Source organism: Streptopelia decaocto, assembly GCF_964273445.1.
Source record: "Streptopelia decaocto genome assembly, chromosome: 2".
NCBI lineage: Eukaryota > Metazoa > Chordata > Aves > Columbiformes > Columbidae > Streptopelia > Streptopelia decaocto.
The window spans coordinates 87,617,000-87,634,460 of record NC_138655.1 but is presented as its reverse complement, the minus strand read 5'-3'; the positions used below and the strand labels follow the sequence as shown (position 1 = coordinate 87,634,460).

The 17,461-nt window shown below is 40.9% G+C and overlaps 1 protein-coding gene across 2 annotated transcripts; it reads right to left on the bottom strand.

Moving 5' to 3' along the window:
• Positions 1-1,951: 1,951 nt before the first annotated feature.
• LOC309435657 (serpin B10-like) lies at positions 1,952-10,211 on the bottom strand. 2 transcript variants are annotated; one of them, XM_082044165.1, is made up of 8 exons: positions 10,132-10,211; positions 8,878-9,055; positions 7,448-7,561; positions 5,660-5,794; positions 5,179-5,296; positions 4,659-4,801; positions 3,924-4,079; positions 1,952-2,996 (listed from the first exon to the last, which is right to left on the bottom strand). In XM_082044165.1, exons 2-8 carry the CDS (start codon positions 9,043-9,045, stop codon positions 2,592-2,594), a joined length of 1,239 nt encoding a protein of 412 aa, XP_081900291.1. In that variant the 5' UTR covers positions 9,046-9,055; positions 10,132-10,211; the 3' UTR covers positions 1,952-2,591. The 2 variants fall into 2 exon arrangements, with proteins under 2 accessions (XP_081900291.1, XP_081900292.1); XM_082044166.1 differs by having other exon boundaries at positions 8,994-9,055; positions 10,132-10,173.
• Between the last annotated feature and the right edge of the window lie 7,250 nt (positions 10,212-17,461).

Here is a 17,461-nt window from a genome sequence, read left to right as displayed (position 1 = left end):
ACAACCTGAATGCTCGTTTTTGGTTTCTGTGTATCAACAGATATTGTAGGCCTGATTCTCTTCCCTGGCTTTGTGCAACTGTGAATCCTGGGTGTCAAATGAGGCACATCAGCATAAAACTTCAAGACCTTAGTGACTGAATGGGACTCTGAGAGATCTTCAGACTGAAGATCATTAGGAGCATAAGCAGAGGCAAAACCATGAAGGACCATTCAGGGTAAGGGATAGACACCCCACTGATTGTGTTGGTGAAGAAATCTCAGTGCAACCATGGCTGGGAAACATTTGAGATAAACACAAAAAAAAATGAGTTAGTGCATAGCACTTGCATGTAGTGATGGAGGGCAAGGACTGCAACAACACCACTGGGCAGGCTTGAGCAAGGGCGGAATGAAAAAAATACAACGTTGGCAAACATGGCACAGTAGTTGTCACTTTGCAGTCCCCGAAAACAGCTGGGCTGCTGTTGGATGGTGAAGGAAAGAGAAGGTGGTGGCAACAACTGCAAGAGCCTGGGGGGCAGGGGAAGGGGAATGGAGGAAGGGAAGGAAACTACTGTGTGCTAAGCATTTTGCTGCAAGCTTGGTTACGGGAACAGTGTGGGTCAAGTCTTCTAAAAAGTGGTAGAAATCAGTGTTGTGCAAGGCAATGAAGAAATGCCAGAAATTAAACAAGGTTTGTTTTTAGTACAATGAGTAAATTACCAAGAAATCAGGATAGGAGAAAGGTCAGCTGAATGGTTAGGTGGTGGGAAAGCCCAAGCCAAGAGACTCCAAGTTCCAAAGAAGTGTGCTGAGAGTGAGCAAGCTAGCCCCTTTGCTAGTCAAGAAGCAAGGATGCCAGGGAGGATGAGAAAAGGAGGTGAGAAGGCAAAATGGATGTTGACAAGAGAGAGAATCACAAGTGTTATTTCAAAGAGACACCCAAAGGTCAACCTTCTGCTTGGAGCAGGGCCATCAGTAGATAAGGTCAGCCACAAGCTTCCAAGGATCAAGATTCTCCAGTGCTGTGCTGCTCACCCTGAGGGAATGTTGTTCCCTAATATGCAACTTGTCCTCCAAGTTTTGTGGACTTTGCCACTTACTAATGATCTGGTAACACCAAAAGAATGTTAACTCTGTCATCTTTGCAATCACACTTGAAACAGTTGAAGGAAAAAGAATAGGTGACTAACATTTCCATTGACTTTAAAGGCCTGTGATTAAGTTTGGATGTGTGCTGTCATGGTTTTGTTCCTCCTTGGCTTCCCAGGTGTGGCTTTCATGCCTTTATTCCTGAGGCACATCAGGAAGTGCTGAAGGGGCTTGGCTGTGGGGGCCTGAAGCCCTTAAGTTAGGTGAAGCAGGGCATGGCAGAATTGTACCTGAATGCACAGGGATTCTGTTTCACAGCTGATTCAGACAGAAGACAGCGCTGTTGAGGTTGTACAAGGTTGCAGGAAAGCACGCACTTCACAACACTTTTTCTATGTGCATTCCTGTCTGGGAAGCAGAGCCAGAAGGGACCCTGGAAGCAACTGTTTGCATGGAAGAAAACAGAAAGGACTCAGTGACAGCCAGCAGCATCCTCTCTGACAGGAAAAGGGAGTCCTGCCATCCCAAGAGATATTTCTAGTAAGATGCTAGGGGTGTGTGCAAGTCCTATATGAGACCTGTTCCGTTCTGAATTCAGAGAGCTTGGGAGCATCCTCTACAAATATGCATGTCTAATTAGGACACTACTCATCGGGAGAAAGAGCTGTGACAGGAGTAAGTGTGAACTGGGAGATTTGCATGTGATCTTCCATAAGGGACTTCAGAAGCTATTACTACAGGCTTGATTCTTCAAGTTGATTTTGCCTCAAACCAGAGAAATAAGTGACAAAGCAAAATGGGAACAAAACAGTGCAGTGCTGGGCTGGCAACAGTGTTGAATGCAAGAAAGGTTACAAAGGAGAAGGTTTCAAGGCACGTACATTTTATTTTCCTCCAATTCTATATTGTTCAGTATTTTACAATTGCTGTGCGGCAGAGATCAGAAAGTACATGTGTTAACCCCTTTTGCATTCAAAAAAGAAGCACCAGTATTAGGAATACAGCAGATTTTGCAGGTTTATTTCATTATCAGTTGTGCCAGGCTACAAAGTTTGTATAAAACTGAAAAGAATGGGGGTGAGGTAGCCCTCCTGGGATGACCAGCTTAGCGAGCTGAAACCAATGGAGATGCAGCAGCATTCCACAGGAAGGAGGTTTTTCCTGTTTCTTGTCTTCTTATGTACCAAAGCAAGTGTGTTGGGGATTACTGTTTCAGATTAACGTAGTCTGTTCTGCATTGTGGCAGTTCTGGTTCGGAAAGTGCTGAAAAGAAGCCTCAATGTTGTTCTGTGCGCAGCTTGGTGCTTATAGTGTAGTGCTACCATTTTCAGGTTCTTTGGCTGGGAAAGTGAGCCAGAGGCTTGAATTCCAGGTTATTTTAAATATGTGCTCTCTTCTAACATTGAGAGATTTGTGAACAGTACAGGAAAATGAAGAAGTGCACATGAGATGCTCATCATGGTGTGTATTTTGTTCATCATTGTTGTTGTGAGGGCCTGTTTAGTAATGGTTGGGTTTCTAGGGGGAAGAGAACCTTCCCAAGAAGAGGATACTCTTGGTCTTGTTGTGCCTGATAAAGAAGAGGAAAGGGTGATCTGCTACAAAAATAACAGCAGCACCAAGACTTCGTGATGCCAGTGCTGCTGAACTGGCAGCTGCTGCCTCTGTGCCTTCTTCATTTACTTCTAGAAAACAATTGTGAAAAACTTGTGACAAAAACAGCTCTCCCTTCTCTGACATTCCTGTGAAATCAGCTTGACCTTTAGTGAAGGCATCTTGTATCCCCATCCTGCTCAAAGTAGATTTGAGGTCGTATTTCTCTTCTAATGTGAATCTGGGCAGATAAACCTCAATTTTTGTTTTCTCCATTAATTCTGGGCTGGTCCATGCAGACAAGTTTTCGAAAGTCAATTCTCTTTCTAGCTGCAGTTAGTAAAAAGAAAATCAGAAAATTACAAAGTGTTCAAAAACCTGTGCCCTACAGGCTATTTCTTCTCTTTTCTTAAATGGAGAACTTCTCAAGCTGTTTTAAGAGTACAAACAAAAACAAACAAACAAACAAAACCAAACAAAACAACCAACCAACCAAAAAACCCAAAACACAATGAGTAGTGGAAGACCAATTTGGAAATATTTTTGACTAAATGAGTATGTTGTTCTACAGTAGGTCAATGCAGTATTTAAGCTGTTCTCAGTAATTGTTAGGTAATATAGCAGGGTTAAATACTTGTAGAATAAAAACATCAGTGTCAAGTGACAGTAGTCTGATTGATTTACTGGTCATATTTCTGTCTTCCCTACATTTTAGAATTTACTGAAAAGAGCTTTTTTTTCTCCAGAACACTCACTAACATAAATGAGAATGTAATAAGTTTATTATCCAAAGGCAGGATCCATCTCTTTACAGAAGGTGGCAGTGTCCATGTGTTTTAGCTCTGGACTTCCTGGAAAGTAATGGAGGCTGTCCAATTTGTGGTTGGTTGTTTTTTTTTAGAATGAAATCATAATTGTACAGATGGTGAATCTCAGCAGGCTGGCTTTGTGTCCTTATTTTTGTTCAGCTAGAAGAAGAGCCAGTCTTTCAGGGTCTTGGTTGCCTGTTGCCAGGACTGATCAATATTAGAATCCACAGAAATGCCAGCTGCCAGGAAAAAGATCTAGTCTGAGCTCCAGGAGGTTTAAGTTCATAGTGCTAGGCCAAATTTGGGATTTACTTTTCCTTGAGCCTGATCAGTACCTTCCTTCCTAGAAACCTGACTGCAACATGGTCTTTTACCTCACACAGGCATAAAATAAGAAAATAATGACACTTTTGTTTTTTCACGTGATCTACATTCTCAGTTGCTTTACCTTTTGTAGGCCAGTGATGTCACTTGGTAACAGGATAAACATGCTGAGGTCATTATTGACGTATGGAAGCTCAAGAACATCAGCCTGGATTGATTCTATGTAGGTCCAGTTTAATTTATCACTCAGGTGCATCATTGGCACTGGCTTAGTTGTATGCTGCAACAAATAAAATTAGATGTTTGCCATTTGTACTCTGACTGAACACAGAAGGACTGAGTTAAAGTAGCACAGTGGAAGTTTATTGTATTTGCTGTAGAAGCTGCCCAGTGTGTCTGAGACATCCTTATGGCTCTAAGTCATAGGACACAGGTTCTACAGAGGACCTCTGGTCTTCTGGAAAGGCACTTGGAGGCTAGGCAGGCTATCTAAGCTGCGTCAAATAACATCTATTATAGGAAGCTGTATTCCACTCTGATTTGTGGTATGGTTAAAAATGAAAATGTGAAAAACAAACTCATCCGTCTTTGTTCACCTCTCTGTTTTCGCTGCCTTCAGAGAATGGAAACTTGTTTAAAAACAGCTTCTGACAATTTTACTTGTGGCTCAGGTGCTAGTAAGTGTGTGCAGTGTTTATGCTGAAGATGTGATGAAGAAAATAAGCTGTATGCATTAAGGGAAATAGCTTTCATGCCAGATTTCATGTGGATTTAAAGACTGACAGGAATTTCTCTCCCTCATTTTTTTCACTGCTTTTTCCACCTGCAGTCTAGGATATAGGTCAAGATATTCCCATACCGTGTTTAATCTGAAAGGCCTTTGCCTGGTAGCTTCAGCATCGAACTTTGTTGCCCAGTTTCCTTTAAAGTAGAGCGCATTTATCAGGACCAGTCTTGTGAGCGAATCTACAGATCCAGGAGGCAGCATATTTTGGATTTTACCTAGAGAAAACGAAAGGGTGTTTACACATTTGTGCAGTTTTACTGTTTCAAAGTGTTGGCACAATTTCTGCAGATACAAGCCAGGGAAATTGTAAGTGCTGATACAGGATGCTTCTACCTTAAGATTATTCGCAAATGTGTGATTACTGGGGTAACCTTGATTTACAAAGAAGAGTAAGCCTCCTTCCTCACATGTTCAGATGAAGTGTACTAATTTTAGTAAGTGCTTGTCAGTGAATGACTGCTTTAGGAAAACTGATCTATTTTACCTTTCTGAGGTGAATGGGTTACCTGCCTTGGGCCTCTTGGGTACAGAGACTTTGCTCAATGCCAAAGCAGCATATTTTTGAGTTGGGAAAGAAGAGGCAGGAGCTTACCTTCAGTCTGTTGTTCGACCCTGGAATTGATCTCTCTTCTGATTTCATCTGCAGCTCCCACAAAGTCAACGGATTGTGGCTCTGCATTGTAGTATTTCTTGGCTAACTGTAAGTATTCCTGCAGCACAAGAGAGACAGCTGTCTTATGTTTGTTGCCTGCCAACATGAATGCTAATAAATAGGTAACATGATAAAAATGCCATAGACTACAAGCACATCTTTTTGCTAAAGGAACAAAGTATTTTTTGTGGAAATACTCAATTTAAATGTTTATACTTATCAACGCCTGGAAATCACCCTCAAATTAGATATATGTCCCATAAAACTAGAATGTTAGTGCCCAAAGTCTCAGGAAGAGTCTCATAGAAAGGATAACAACATGATTTGCAGATGTAGTGAAAATATAGTTTATGGTATGTTGTCATAGAGAGGTCATAAAGGTGAAATAGCACTACATAATGTGAATAAATTGCCTACCTACCTTACTGAAAGGCAATGTTTTTTCTCCATATAACTGGTTGACACTTGTAAGCAGGTAATTTTTAGTGGGTTGGTTGATTTCAAAGTTGAGTGCTTTAAACCCAGCATGGATATTATCTGATTTGCCAATTTCTGTCTTGGAGAAAAGAAAAATTAAGTTACTCATCCATTGTGTAAAACAGTTCAAGATTTCTAATTTTTTCCTTCATGCAGCTCCATGTAAAGTGTTTCTATTGAGGTAATCTGTCACCTGTATTGCAACACAAGAGGTATTCTAAATTAGACAGCTATTAAAAGAATAATTTGAAATGATTTCAAGTTGTGGATATAGTATAGACACAGTAAGTGCTCAGAATGTAAGTGGTAAGAGCCTGAACTATGTAAAACAGTTAAAGGTTTCTAAGTGGAGACTGTGAAACTAAGTATATCCAGAGAGCGAGAGACAATGTAATTGTTAAACAATGCATGAAGATTTGGTTGTGTGACTCCTCTCATTTATGGAAGTTGAGTGTGTCACATGGAAATCTTGCCCTTAAATTTCATAGTTTTGTTCTTAATGTTAATATTTTGTAAATTTTCTTCTGTTGCAGTAATTGCAGTAAATTTGTTATGTTGAAATAACAGGATTAAATGAATGTGGGCTCAAATTCTCAAATGAGCTCGAGGAAGTTATGCTATGAACTAGTAAACTAAAAATCTGTGCTGTATTCATCTTGTCATCACCTCAGATTCAGAGGCATGAACAGACACTTAAATTTCTAAACTGTTAGAACAGTCCCTTTGCCCTACCCACAGCGCTCTGTAATTCTTACAGTTCAAACAAGCATTACTCATGCGGAACAATCCCCCTCCTGTTCATGCAGTGCAAATGAGTTGTTGACGTAGTCCCTAAAATAAATCTTCCAGCCATGGGATTAGACTGTGAGATGCAGATCCACGCTCCCATTCATCAGAACTTGTGGCTGCTGGGGCTTTGTGGGCAGACTGGAGGGAAATGGCTCACGCCCACAAAGAATAACAGTGATGGGAAAGAGCTGAGAGAAGAGCTTGATGCCACCATGGTTGAATTGTCAATGAGGAAAAACTGCCTTTGCTGACTCAGAGGGATTATGTTTGCTTTTCCGTATTTTTTTGCTATCTTAAATTACATATACTTTGACACAAGACACCTGACAGTATGTCAAAGAAATATTTTAGGAATATCATTATTTCCATTTCTCTAAGATTCATTGCAAGCAACTCATCTATCTTGTCAAATTCCAACATATCAATTTATTTTGTTAACTTCTCAACTGAAATGGAGACTAATTTCTGAAGTGTATCAAGCATAGGTAGCCTGAAAAAGTTAATGTTTTGGGTTTTGTTGCCTTGATGCTGCAATCAAATGTGTAGGAGGACAGCTTTGTTCTTGTGATTAGCTCTCTGAGACAGGGACTGTGCCTGGTCAAAAAACATGTTGCTAAATAGCTACCTATTGAATAGTAATAATTTGAGAAAGAAATCTCTCCTCAAAGCTAAAGGAAAATATAAGAGATGCATTGACAGAAAATGGTAACATGAAATTCTAAATTTTGCAAATTTGAGGTTAGTTTTTGCAATTCTGCCTAAAAAGGGGAAGCATGTAATAAGTATTGCATTAGGTGAAGGTATCACAGGATGCTGTACCAATTCATTGTGTACACTACATCTGAGAAAGGCAAACGTAGGCAAATGCAAATGTGGAAGGAAAGTACAAGAAATACAAGATGTGAGTATGCCCATAGCTTGATCACTAGACTTGGTGACATACCTTCTGGAAACAAGCACATCGATTTGATAGACGCTCTTGTGTTTGGGAATAGACTTGCATTTTTATGGTTGTGGTTATGTTTCTGGCTCCATCAGCTTTGTTAAAGTGAAGTACCTGTCGTGGAGAAAGCAATAATAAATGCAACAATAGAAAATTTACTATTTCAGTAAAGTCTTTCAGTGATGTCATGGGACTGGTGATGAAGAGAGTCAAACTCAGATTTTATTCCTGAATCCAGTCCTGACTGAATGTGAAATCTTTGGTTAGGTCTTGAGGCCCATGTGTACAAAATGGCTTGAGCACGCTAAGCTGAATGCTGCAGGGCAAATCTGTCATGTACCTGGCCTTTCTAGATAAATTTTCCTGCTTTGAGTTATGCCCTGGGCTGACCAAATAATACCTGAGAGAGACAGTTATCTCCAAATGGAAACTAGCAAAGCAGAAGTCTAAATGGAGAGCTTCTATGTGCCAGAAAGCATGAAAATGATGGGGGCAGTTTCATGCTTAAATCCCTTGCTCTGGCCACGTGCACCTTAGCCAGACTACAAAGGGGTGCATCCAGCCTTGCAACATTTTTCAGAAGACGTATGCTCTTTGTTTTGTTTTGTTTTCCCATCTTCCTTACAGAAGATGGCTCCTTTCTTTATTACCCTGCTGGCCCTCTTTTGTCCTGTAAATCAGGAGTTAGATCACTGCCTTAGCAGGTAGGACAACTTCTTCTCCCTTGGCAGATGCAAACTCACAAGCCTCACCTCCTACGATAGGAACTAGGTAACTATGCATTGAGGCTGTTCTCACTGCTGCCTGCTAAAGCTGTGCATTTTGCACAAATTCAGTTGAAGGATTTCAGCCGGTGATTTTGCCTGTAAAAGACATACTCCAAAGGAAGGGTTGTAGTCTCATCCTGTTTCTTCTCATCGAGTTTCTTCTCTAACCTTGTGGATGTGGATTTATGTTAGCAGACTGCAAAGCTCGCAAGAGCTATAGGGGAGAGTCTTTTTGTGGGGGTCACTTCCAATGAAACATGAGGCAGGAATTGTCTGTGGCAAAGTAGAAGGAGAATTCAGGTCTCCCTCTCCCTGGTGAGTGCTCAAGTTACTGAGCTTTGGGATAATGATACCTTATTTTTGCTGGTGAGATTTAAAAGGAGACACTGTCGCCAGTGCCGCCTCTCTCATTTGTTTGGGTTCCTATTTCCAGAGGCTAGAGTAGGCTATTTCTTTGACCTCCACAAGTAAAGAACTGGCCTGTTAGTTACAGTGCCCATCAGGGGTAAGACAGAAGCTGGCATATGTGTGTAAAGTTTTGATTAGAGTAATTTTTCTGCTTATGGCTTTCCTCTGTTTCGTCATAGTAAGTTTCTTGTATAGAAGATGTTATTCCAAATGATCAGCCCTTTCAGACAGCTACCTTTTGAAGCCCAAACTCACCTTTGCCATCTGATCTGCAGTGTTACCTTTGGCTCCCAAATAAACAGCAGCCAGGGCAGATGCAATACTGACAGGGGAGAACAAAATATTCTTGTCACCATCTTCCTGACACTCACGTTTGAAAAAGTCAAGAGCAAAGCTTGTATTTGCTTTATTCAAAGCTTCCATTGTTCTGAACCTGCACAGAGAGGGAGAAAGTATGCTATTAGTGAACGACTAATTTGATTGCTGTGTGTCTGCAAGATTCTCTTCAGTTTTTGAAGTTTCTTTTGAGATTTAAAGGCTTTCTAAAAGTATTTACCTATATGAAGAACAAGGAGGATTAACTATTATTAAGTCATATAAAGTTGAGCATGTCCTGTTTCACCGATGACACTTGCTATCATTTGGGTTACAGAAAAAGCAGCATTCAACCTTATTTTGTATTTGTTCACCAGGACTGTTGTTACACTGTCCTTTACAGCAACTTGGAGAGACAGTTGATAATACTACTTACCAGTGCCTGGGCTAGCCGATATTGAGAGATTATCTCTTACGACAGCTTTTATCCTTCAGTTTATACAAGAGCATTTTGATGTTCATAGCTGCAGTGAACAAATACTCTTGTAACAGTAACAGTCAAACTATTCCTTTAGGATAAGACAAAATACTCCTTCCAATCTTTTAGACAAGCACTGCCCTAACTATTGCATCCTAAATTCCCTTTTTGACTTTCAAAAATGTCCTGAAACTCTGTCTTACAGTGCTAGCCCAGATCATAGCTTCCCAGTTCTTCTGCAGGACAAGCTTTCCATATTCAGTAGACCACAGATGCTTCTATTTGTAATTTGCATTGCAGGTTTAGCTGAGAGCTCTAGGCAGGGACTAGGAGCTATTCTGGTTGGTATAGTATGGCCTTAAAGACAGTTTGTGTCCTGAAGCAGTTTGCACACCAGGAGCACAGGAACAGCTCTGAGAAGCACAGGAACAGATTAGCTGACTTAAGCTGACAAGCAAACACAGTGCTGTGATAGATATGCTAGCCAGTGAGCTCTAGAATTTGTAGAACGCTGTACAATAAATTATTCTTCCTGTATTTTTTTAAGACTTACATCTTCTAGACCATGCCTGTGCCATCTTAGTAAATTACTTTCTGAAGCATTTGTTGTCTCCAATTCAGATCCCTGACACCTTTTTTTTTCTATGCATTTGTCAACAAAGCAACATCATCCAAGAGTATATGTAATAAATAATCTCTAGAAATAATTACAGTACCTTGTTTTGTGCAGGGAGAAACACTGCTGCTCTGGGTGTCTCCAAGGTTTCTGCAGTTCACGTGAAGGATAGGGTGAATTTATACTGTGTTGGGCCAGTTCTGCAAAGGTTCTTATGACTCATGACTGTGCAATTCATTATGCCTTGAGGGCCACATCCCTGTGGAAGACCTGAATCATCTCAGAGTGGGATGTGAAGTGATGGTATGACACCATATATGAACCTTAAAAAACTGACTGCATAAGTATTTCTATAAACAATTTTGTGGCAACAGGTTAGTAACAAATTGAAACTGCACTACTTTAAACAACCTTTCTTTTGTGGTTTAGAGGGTTTAAAATTGTAGTTGTTGACCTACTTCTTTTATGATTCCTCTAATAGAAATTATTTCTGAAGAACAGACAGACAGAGAAAGGACAGGACTTCCTATGCGTGAGTTATTCTCTTTTCTGTTTCCTACTGATAAAGTATTTGTCACTCCTAGTGGGTTTCTGTTTTAGAAAAATGGATTTTGTTAATTTTGAAGGATTCTAAGACTGTGCAATAAGAGAAATATTGTCACTGTGAGATAGTGAAGGTTGAAGAAGAGTCACCAGACCCTCGGCTTTATTATCAGTGGTGACATCACTAGAACCTGATGTGAGTCTTAGATTAGGCTTCTTTTTCTTCTTCTGCTGTTTCTCCACCCTAATCTGAAATCTGCTGTTTGACCAGTGTAGCACCTCAGAGATATATTCCTCATTTTCCATTCCAGAAATAGATATTCTGTCAAATCCTCTTATTCTTCTTGCCTTGGCTACCAAAATACCTCCTTCCCTACTTTGGTCACAGTCATGCTGTCTCTTCCTCTGTTGTCCTTGTTGTATCTGTTCATCTCCACTCTCACCTCTGACTGAAAAACCTCCTGTAATTCTACTCTTGCCCTTTATTTCGTTCTTTACCTCTCTGCACTGCTGATATTGCCACCTTGAAAACCTGGATAGGAGCTGCTTATCTCTCCAGGGCTGCCTCTTTGACACTGAGCGAGACTTACTCACAAAGGTCTACCTCCTTGGTATAATCTTCTGAGACCTTTCTTCTGACTTGCTGTCTATGAACATACATTTAACATGGCTTAAGTTGTAGGTCTGTGGCTGGCACAGAGGATCTTCTAATGAGGAATGAGCCATACAAGTAGCTGCAAAATTTGGTGTAGGGTATTGGAGGGTGCAGCAGCAAAGGGTCCCATGCCAATTATGAACCTTCTGCATCAATATAACTTGGGAGCCAAAAGCTTGGTTAAAGTCACTTTCCTACTTCAGGAAGAACCCCACACTTTTAATCTGATGGTCTTTTTCTGCTCCTCTGGTCTTTTGAAATTGTAGCTACAAAAAACCAGAATGTTTCAGTGTGAGTTGTAATTAGATGCATGTGATAGATTTTCCAGAGAGCAGCATAGTGTAGGAGAGATGTTCACTGCAGAATTAATTGCTTCCATTGCGCCCAGGAAAGTTGTGATCTGTTTACATTGGCTCTAAGTGATTCTCAAAGCCTAAATGATTTGAGTAATCTCTGCAAATTTACCCGTGCTGTTGAATGAATGATAGATACACTGGATAGAGTTCAACCCTTAGAGCAATTTCTGTGGGTTTTCTGGTTTTAAAGCAGGGAGTAATTTAATTTGCTTACCCGTAATACTACTTGCTGCTTTACAAGAAGTGACTGAGGTGTCCTGTTTATGCAGAAGTGCTGGGTTAGGCTGAACGAGAGGCTTGTGCCTTTGTACAGGGCTTTAAAGCTGACTTTTAAAAATACTTCTTGAATGGCATTTCTGGTCATTATTAAAAAAAAAAAAAAAAAAAAGCAAAGCATACTGAGTAACTAAAATTATACTCATATCAAGGAACTACATATGCTACATCAACATGATGGATTGACAACATTTTCCAATATCCTTTTAAATTAACATCACCAGAGGGGAAAGTAAACCTGTGAGCTCTTTCATTGCAGCTGTTCGTGTTTCCATTTGGTCAGGACAAATATTGGCAGGGCAGCAGTGCCCTGGCCAGATTTCAGCTATATAAATGCATTTAGTTTTCCTCCGGTTTCAGTTTAACTTAGCACAAGTCATTGTGACTTTCTTACACAGTGTGTTGCTCTGTTCATTAACACCAGGGTTCAGGAGTAGGCGTAGTGCTGGATATGTAAACAGAACATTTTTAGGTGCTCTTTAAAGGTTTTTGAGGGTCTTGAGATAAAGACTTTCTGTCAGAGAAAAATGGTAGCTTCTGCTTCACAGAGTATTTTAGGATACAAATTTCCATGGCTGGTTTTCATATTCTTTGTTAACTTATTTTAACTATCAACTCTGTATAGCTCTTGGAAATCTGATTTAATTCAAAACTAATGTGTTCTCTGTTTCAGGTAGATCAAAGGAAAAAGTGACATTTGAAGAGAAGCTGCTCAGTTTCCCTGACATCTTCAAATATTTTTTAGTAGTATAAGCACTGTTTATTTACTTGGGAAGGAAGAATTTCTGGTTTATATTTTTTAAATTTTTCCAGCCACAGCAGGCCAGTAGATTTTAAACATGAAAGGATGTTAAATGTTTCTAAACCTTTAAAAGGACTTCAGGAGATAAAAGAGGCATGGGGAGGATAAGAGTTTTGAAAGCCGAGATAACTATCTGTTGTGTTCCTCCTACAGTAGGTTTGCAAGCCTTCCCTTGCCAAGCAATCTTTGCTGACATACTCCAGCAGTGTTTAAAACCTTGTGAGTTTCCAGAGGGTGTGGTGAGGTTCCTGTATAAATATTACTGAGGCATTTTGCTCCCCACCTCCAGAAAGCAAAGGTGTGGTGAAATTGGACTCTACTGGCACAATTCATCATACTTTACTATTACTTCTACATGCTTTGGCTTAGACACTGTAATTAATAAAGGTAGTTTGTCCTGAGAAATTTAGCCCTGTTAAGAACTACAACACTTCTGAGAAAGGGCCGATCTCTATAACTGAAAAGAGATCATTTATCTTTTAATGAATGTGCACACTGTTTTCACATGTGCAAGGGTGCAGTTTTCCTTTGAATGACTCAGGCGGTGAGCACTTTTTTAAATATCCCGGCTAGTAGTTAACATCAAAAATATGAAGTGTGGCCAGAATTTCTCAATCGTGATACCCAGTACTGCATTATGAGTAATAATGTATGTGTGGCCTGTATGCACTTTAGCCGAAACTTGTCATTTTTCCGAAGAAACCTCTCAAAGGGTGTAACTGTATGTCAACTGTGCAACTACTGAATCAGGAAGCTGATCCCTGCTTTGTGCTATTTGCAGTTTCCCAGGCTGCTCTCTGTGGCTGGAGGAATTGGGCCCTCACCCCACCTCCTGCAGGTGCAGCTGAGGTGCAGCTTGCGCTCTGTAGTTGAGCAGCACGCAGTCTTATTGCATGGCAGATGATCCCTCTAGGCAGCAGGAGTGGGAACAGCCTCCTCCCACTTTCTTCCTTAGTCCCAAACCTTCCTCTCCCTGATATTTCTCCTCTTAGAAACAGGGCCTGAACCCAGCCCTGCCCTCTTAACTCACTGCCCCAAGGAGTAGATAGAGATTGCTGAAGGGCAAGGAGAGTAAAAGGGGGCATGGTGAGGGTGGGGTGGTCAGTGCCTTGGGAAAAGGGAGTTACTAGACAGAAATGAACTGTGACCAAGCAATGAAGCACAATGAGAAAGAAAAGAGGGAAGAGGAAAGAGGAACTGCTCTTACACATAGTCCTGTGAAGTTTAATGATTCTTCCTCCACCCCCTTTGTTCGCCTTTAATTCCCACATCTCTGCATTCCTTACAGGAACTCATCTGACACCTCACTATTCTCCTGCTCCATGCTGACCTTACCAGAGCCACGGCATTGAAATTTCACTTGTGTGACTAAGAAGTCAGCCTTCCACTGTAAGGATTTGCTCGCCTCCAGGATTCTGTTCCTGTTGTCTGTAAGGTGCTTATAACAGAAATTAATTTTTTGCCTGCTTTGATTTTGGGCTGTGGGTTGCTATTGTTAACATTTAGAAAACATAGGAAAGTGCTGTATGAGTTGAAGAAATAAAAGCTCCAAATTGGTTCAGAATATTTTTTTCTCGGTAATATCATGCAATTGTGAGCACTTGCTCATGTTACAAGACAGAGCCCTATGATATTAGAGTCTTTATTTTGTGATATTTAAGACTATAACAATGAGGAAAGGGAGGCCAGGTGCAAATGATAGCACATGGATATCCACGTATAGCAAAATGGAGACAAAGTATAAATTATGCTACTAGGGCTAAAAATGTGTAGCATGAAGCCGTGTATTATCTCACCTTTGCTCCTAAACATCATGAACCATCCAAGGAACCTGCTGTTCACAGGGTGACTAAGCACTGCTTGGGATTCGCAGAGATATTCTCTAGACTTTGTTTCAGAGAGTGTTAAAAGTGGGAAGGGACAGTGAGAGCTTTGTAGCTGACCATTGAAGAATCAAAATGAGGGCTGATGGGGCTTATTCTCACATGTGGCCAACTCTGATTTGGTGAGAGAAAGCTAAGCTGGCTGAATGGCTTATACTATTTTTACATTACTGAGATGTGGATTTATGTTTAAAATTACATTAATCAGAAGATTGTGTATTCTACAATCTTAAAGCTATACAACATTTGACAGGGAAAGGCCATGAACAACTTAGAATAGCTTTGAAGACCAGATGACTGTCAGCTGCCCGTTCTAACACAAGTTACTCTCTAATTCTGTGAACTTCAGGAGACCAATTTTTGCAGATAGCTGACTTTGAGCAATATTGCTTACATTCTTATGTATTTGAAGAATTAGGACTGGAATAAACAATAAAGCCCTGAGGTCAAATTCCGTCATCTCAGTGGAAATTCATTATGTGAATTACCTTCCTACTGTAAGACTTCAGGCAGATGAACAAGTGTGGTCTTGTATCTGCACAGCTCATTAATCCTTTGAATTAATTGTGCCCCTTTGTATGTGTGCAATGACAAATACATAAAAGGTGTGGTGGCAGAGCACGTAAAAGCCTCTTATGATGGGTCCTAAAGCTGAGAATCCGAGCTTTCTTCCATACTTGTGCAGAAAGAAATATTAGGGGTAAAAGAGAGGTCAATCCAGCTGCACTTCATGACACAGAGGAGAGTCAAAGTCTCTGGGACATGGTGCTGACTAATTTGCTTCTTTGTGGATGGAGAGAGAAAGCTGTATCCTCCTCTGTTGGCACAAAGGAGAGGACTTGTTCCATGATGGGTGGTGGTGGTCTGACATCTGTCACCCAACCTGGGACTTCATCCAGGCCTGACATTTATGTGTCTATTATTACAAAAGCTACAGTGCCTCAGGTGTGGAGTTTTTGACTGTTAGACAAATATTTCTGGGTCTGAGATCTAAGGACTCCAGCATCCATTCCTTCATGGGTGTGTGATTTGCCAAGTCTAAAAAATGGTTTTGAAGTTTTCAGTCTCTGAAAACATAGGGCTGAGAATGTTGAGGAGGGTTAAGGAGGTGGCTACTGAGGACAAGAATATGACTGCTGGTTTCTGTGCTGGCGGAAGTCAGCAGAAATAAGGAGGCCACACTGAATCTGCCTACACACAGGAGTAGATACACTTCTTTGCATCTTCTGTTTGTGAAGAAGTATGTATTAATTGATAAGAAATACAATGGCCTATAAATAGGGCAGTTTTATAACGAATCTGCTGAAAATTAAGTATCCTGAGGATTTTAGGTACCCTATTTCCATGACCAGATAACAGAAACTCCAGAGCAATAGTAAACACATTGTTAGCTCTCTTGCAAAAAATTTCCCCATTTGTTATCTCCTGACCAGCAATTGACTAAGATACGGGAAATTAAAGGAAAATATTTGAACTATTTATACACCGGTGGAGGTGGTGTCTTGTTATCTTCCTTCTTTTGCAAGATTGTGTTTGCTACCAGCAAGTTATGTCCCCTAGGTACGGCCAAATTGTGTGTTATCTTGAAGGGGAGAGTGAGGGAGAGAGGGAGTAGCCGAAAAAGGTAGAACAAACTGAATACTGTGAGGTGGAACTGAGAAAACATACCATCACAGACGACCCAGCACTGCTGCCATGCTGTGCATACTGGAGTCTAGAAAGAGCATAGCTTTCTTGCAGTAACTTCACCCCAAAAAAATCTTCCTTTCACTCTTCTGGTACTTCTCTGTGACAGTTCCTCACAGGCCTGTTTCCTTTCTTGTTTCAGTGACAAAGGGAAGAATAATTCATTCCAGAGAGAAACTTTAACTTGCCATAGACATTGCTTCTTTTAGTGTGATTATTCTCTTTAGTTACCAAATAAGAGCCTGTAAAGCTTTATAAATACACCACAAAGATAACTAGAAAGCCCATTCCTATTTCCCATTCCCATGTGTTCTTCAAGGTAGTGTTATGGTCTCAGTGAGGTGTAGATTCTGCACATATCCAGCTGCCTTCCAAACTGCTTATCGCCACTTGTTTCAGAGAGACTGGATGAATCATGGTTTGTGCTGAAAATGTTGTATGTGACTAGTTGGAGTTGCATGCTTGAGGGATTATGGGTCATGCTGGTCCCTTCCTGGCAGAACACTGGTCTCAATATTCTATCGTAGCCCATTGTTAGGACAGACTCTCATTCCTCATCTCTCTGTAAGCAATGAATCAACTATGATAAAAGAATCATAGAATATCTCATTAGAAGAGACTCATAAGGATCATCGAGTGCAATTCCCTGCTCTTTGCAGGGCTATCTAAAACTAAACCGTATGACTAAGAGCATCACACAGATACTCCTTGAACTCTAACAGGCTTGGTGCCATGACCACCTCCCAGAGGAGCCTGTTCCAGTGATCGACCACCATGTCATTGAAGAACCTTTTCCTAATGTCCAGTCTGAACTTCCCCTGACACAGCTTCATGCCATCTCCTTGTGTCCTGTCGCTGGTCACCAGAGAGAGAGACCAGCACTGCCCCCTCTGCTGCTCCCCTGAGGAAGCTGTAGCCATCATGAGGTCACCCCTCAGCCTTCTCTTCTCCAGGCTGAACAAACCAAGTGACCTCAGCTGCTCCTCATAAGTTTTGCCCTTGAGGCCTTTCACCATCTTGGTTCCCCTCCTCTGGACACACTTTCATAGTTTGATGTCTTTCTTATACTGAGATGCCCAAAACTGCAAGCAATACTCGAGGTGAGGCCGCACCAGTACAGTGTAGAGTGGGATAATTGCATCCCTTGACTGGCAGTTATACTGTGCTTGATGCACCCCAGGACATAAATGGCCCTTTTGGCTGCCAGAGCACACCGTTGACTCGTATTC

Excerpts from the sequence above, each read along its gene's own strand:
- LOC309435657 (XM_082044165.1), bottom strand. The coding sequence starts at position 9,045 with ATGGAAGCTTTGAATAAAGCAAATACAAGCTTTGCTCTTGACTTTTTC. Across the intron at positions 5,795-7,447 it reads GATGTGCTTGTTTCCAGAAG|ACAGAAATTGGCAAATCAGA; the intron begins GTATGTCACCAA and ends CTTTTCTCCAAG. Across the intron at positions 2,997-3,923 it reads ACATCACTGGCCTACAAAAG|CTAGAAAGAGAATTGACTTT; the intron begins GTAAAGCAACTG and ends TACTAACTGCAG.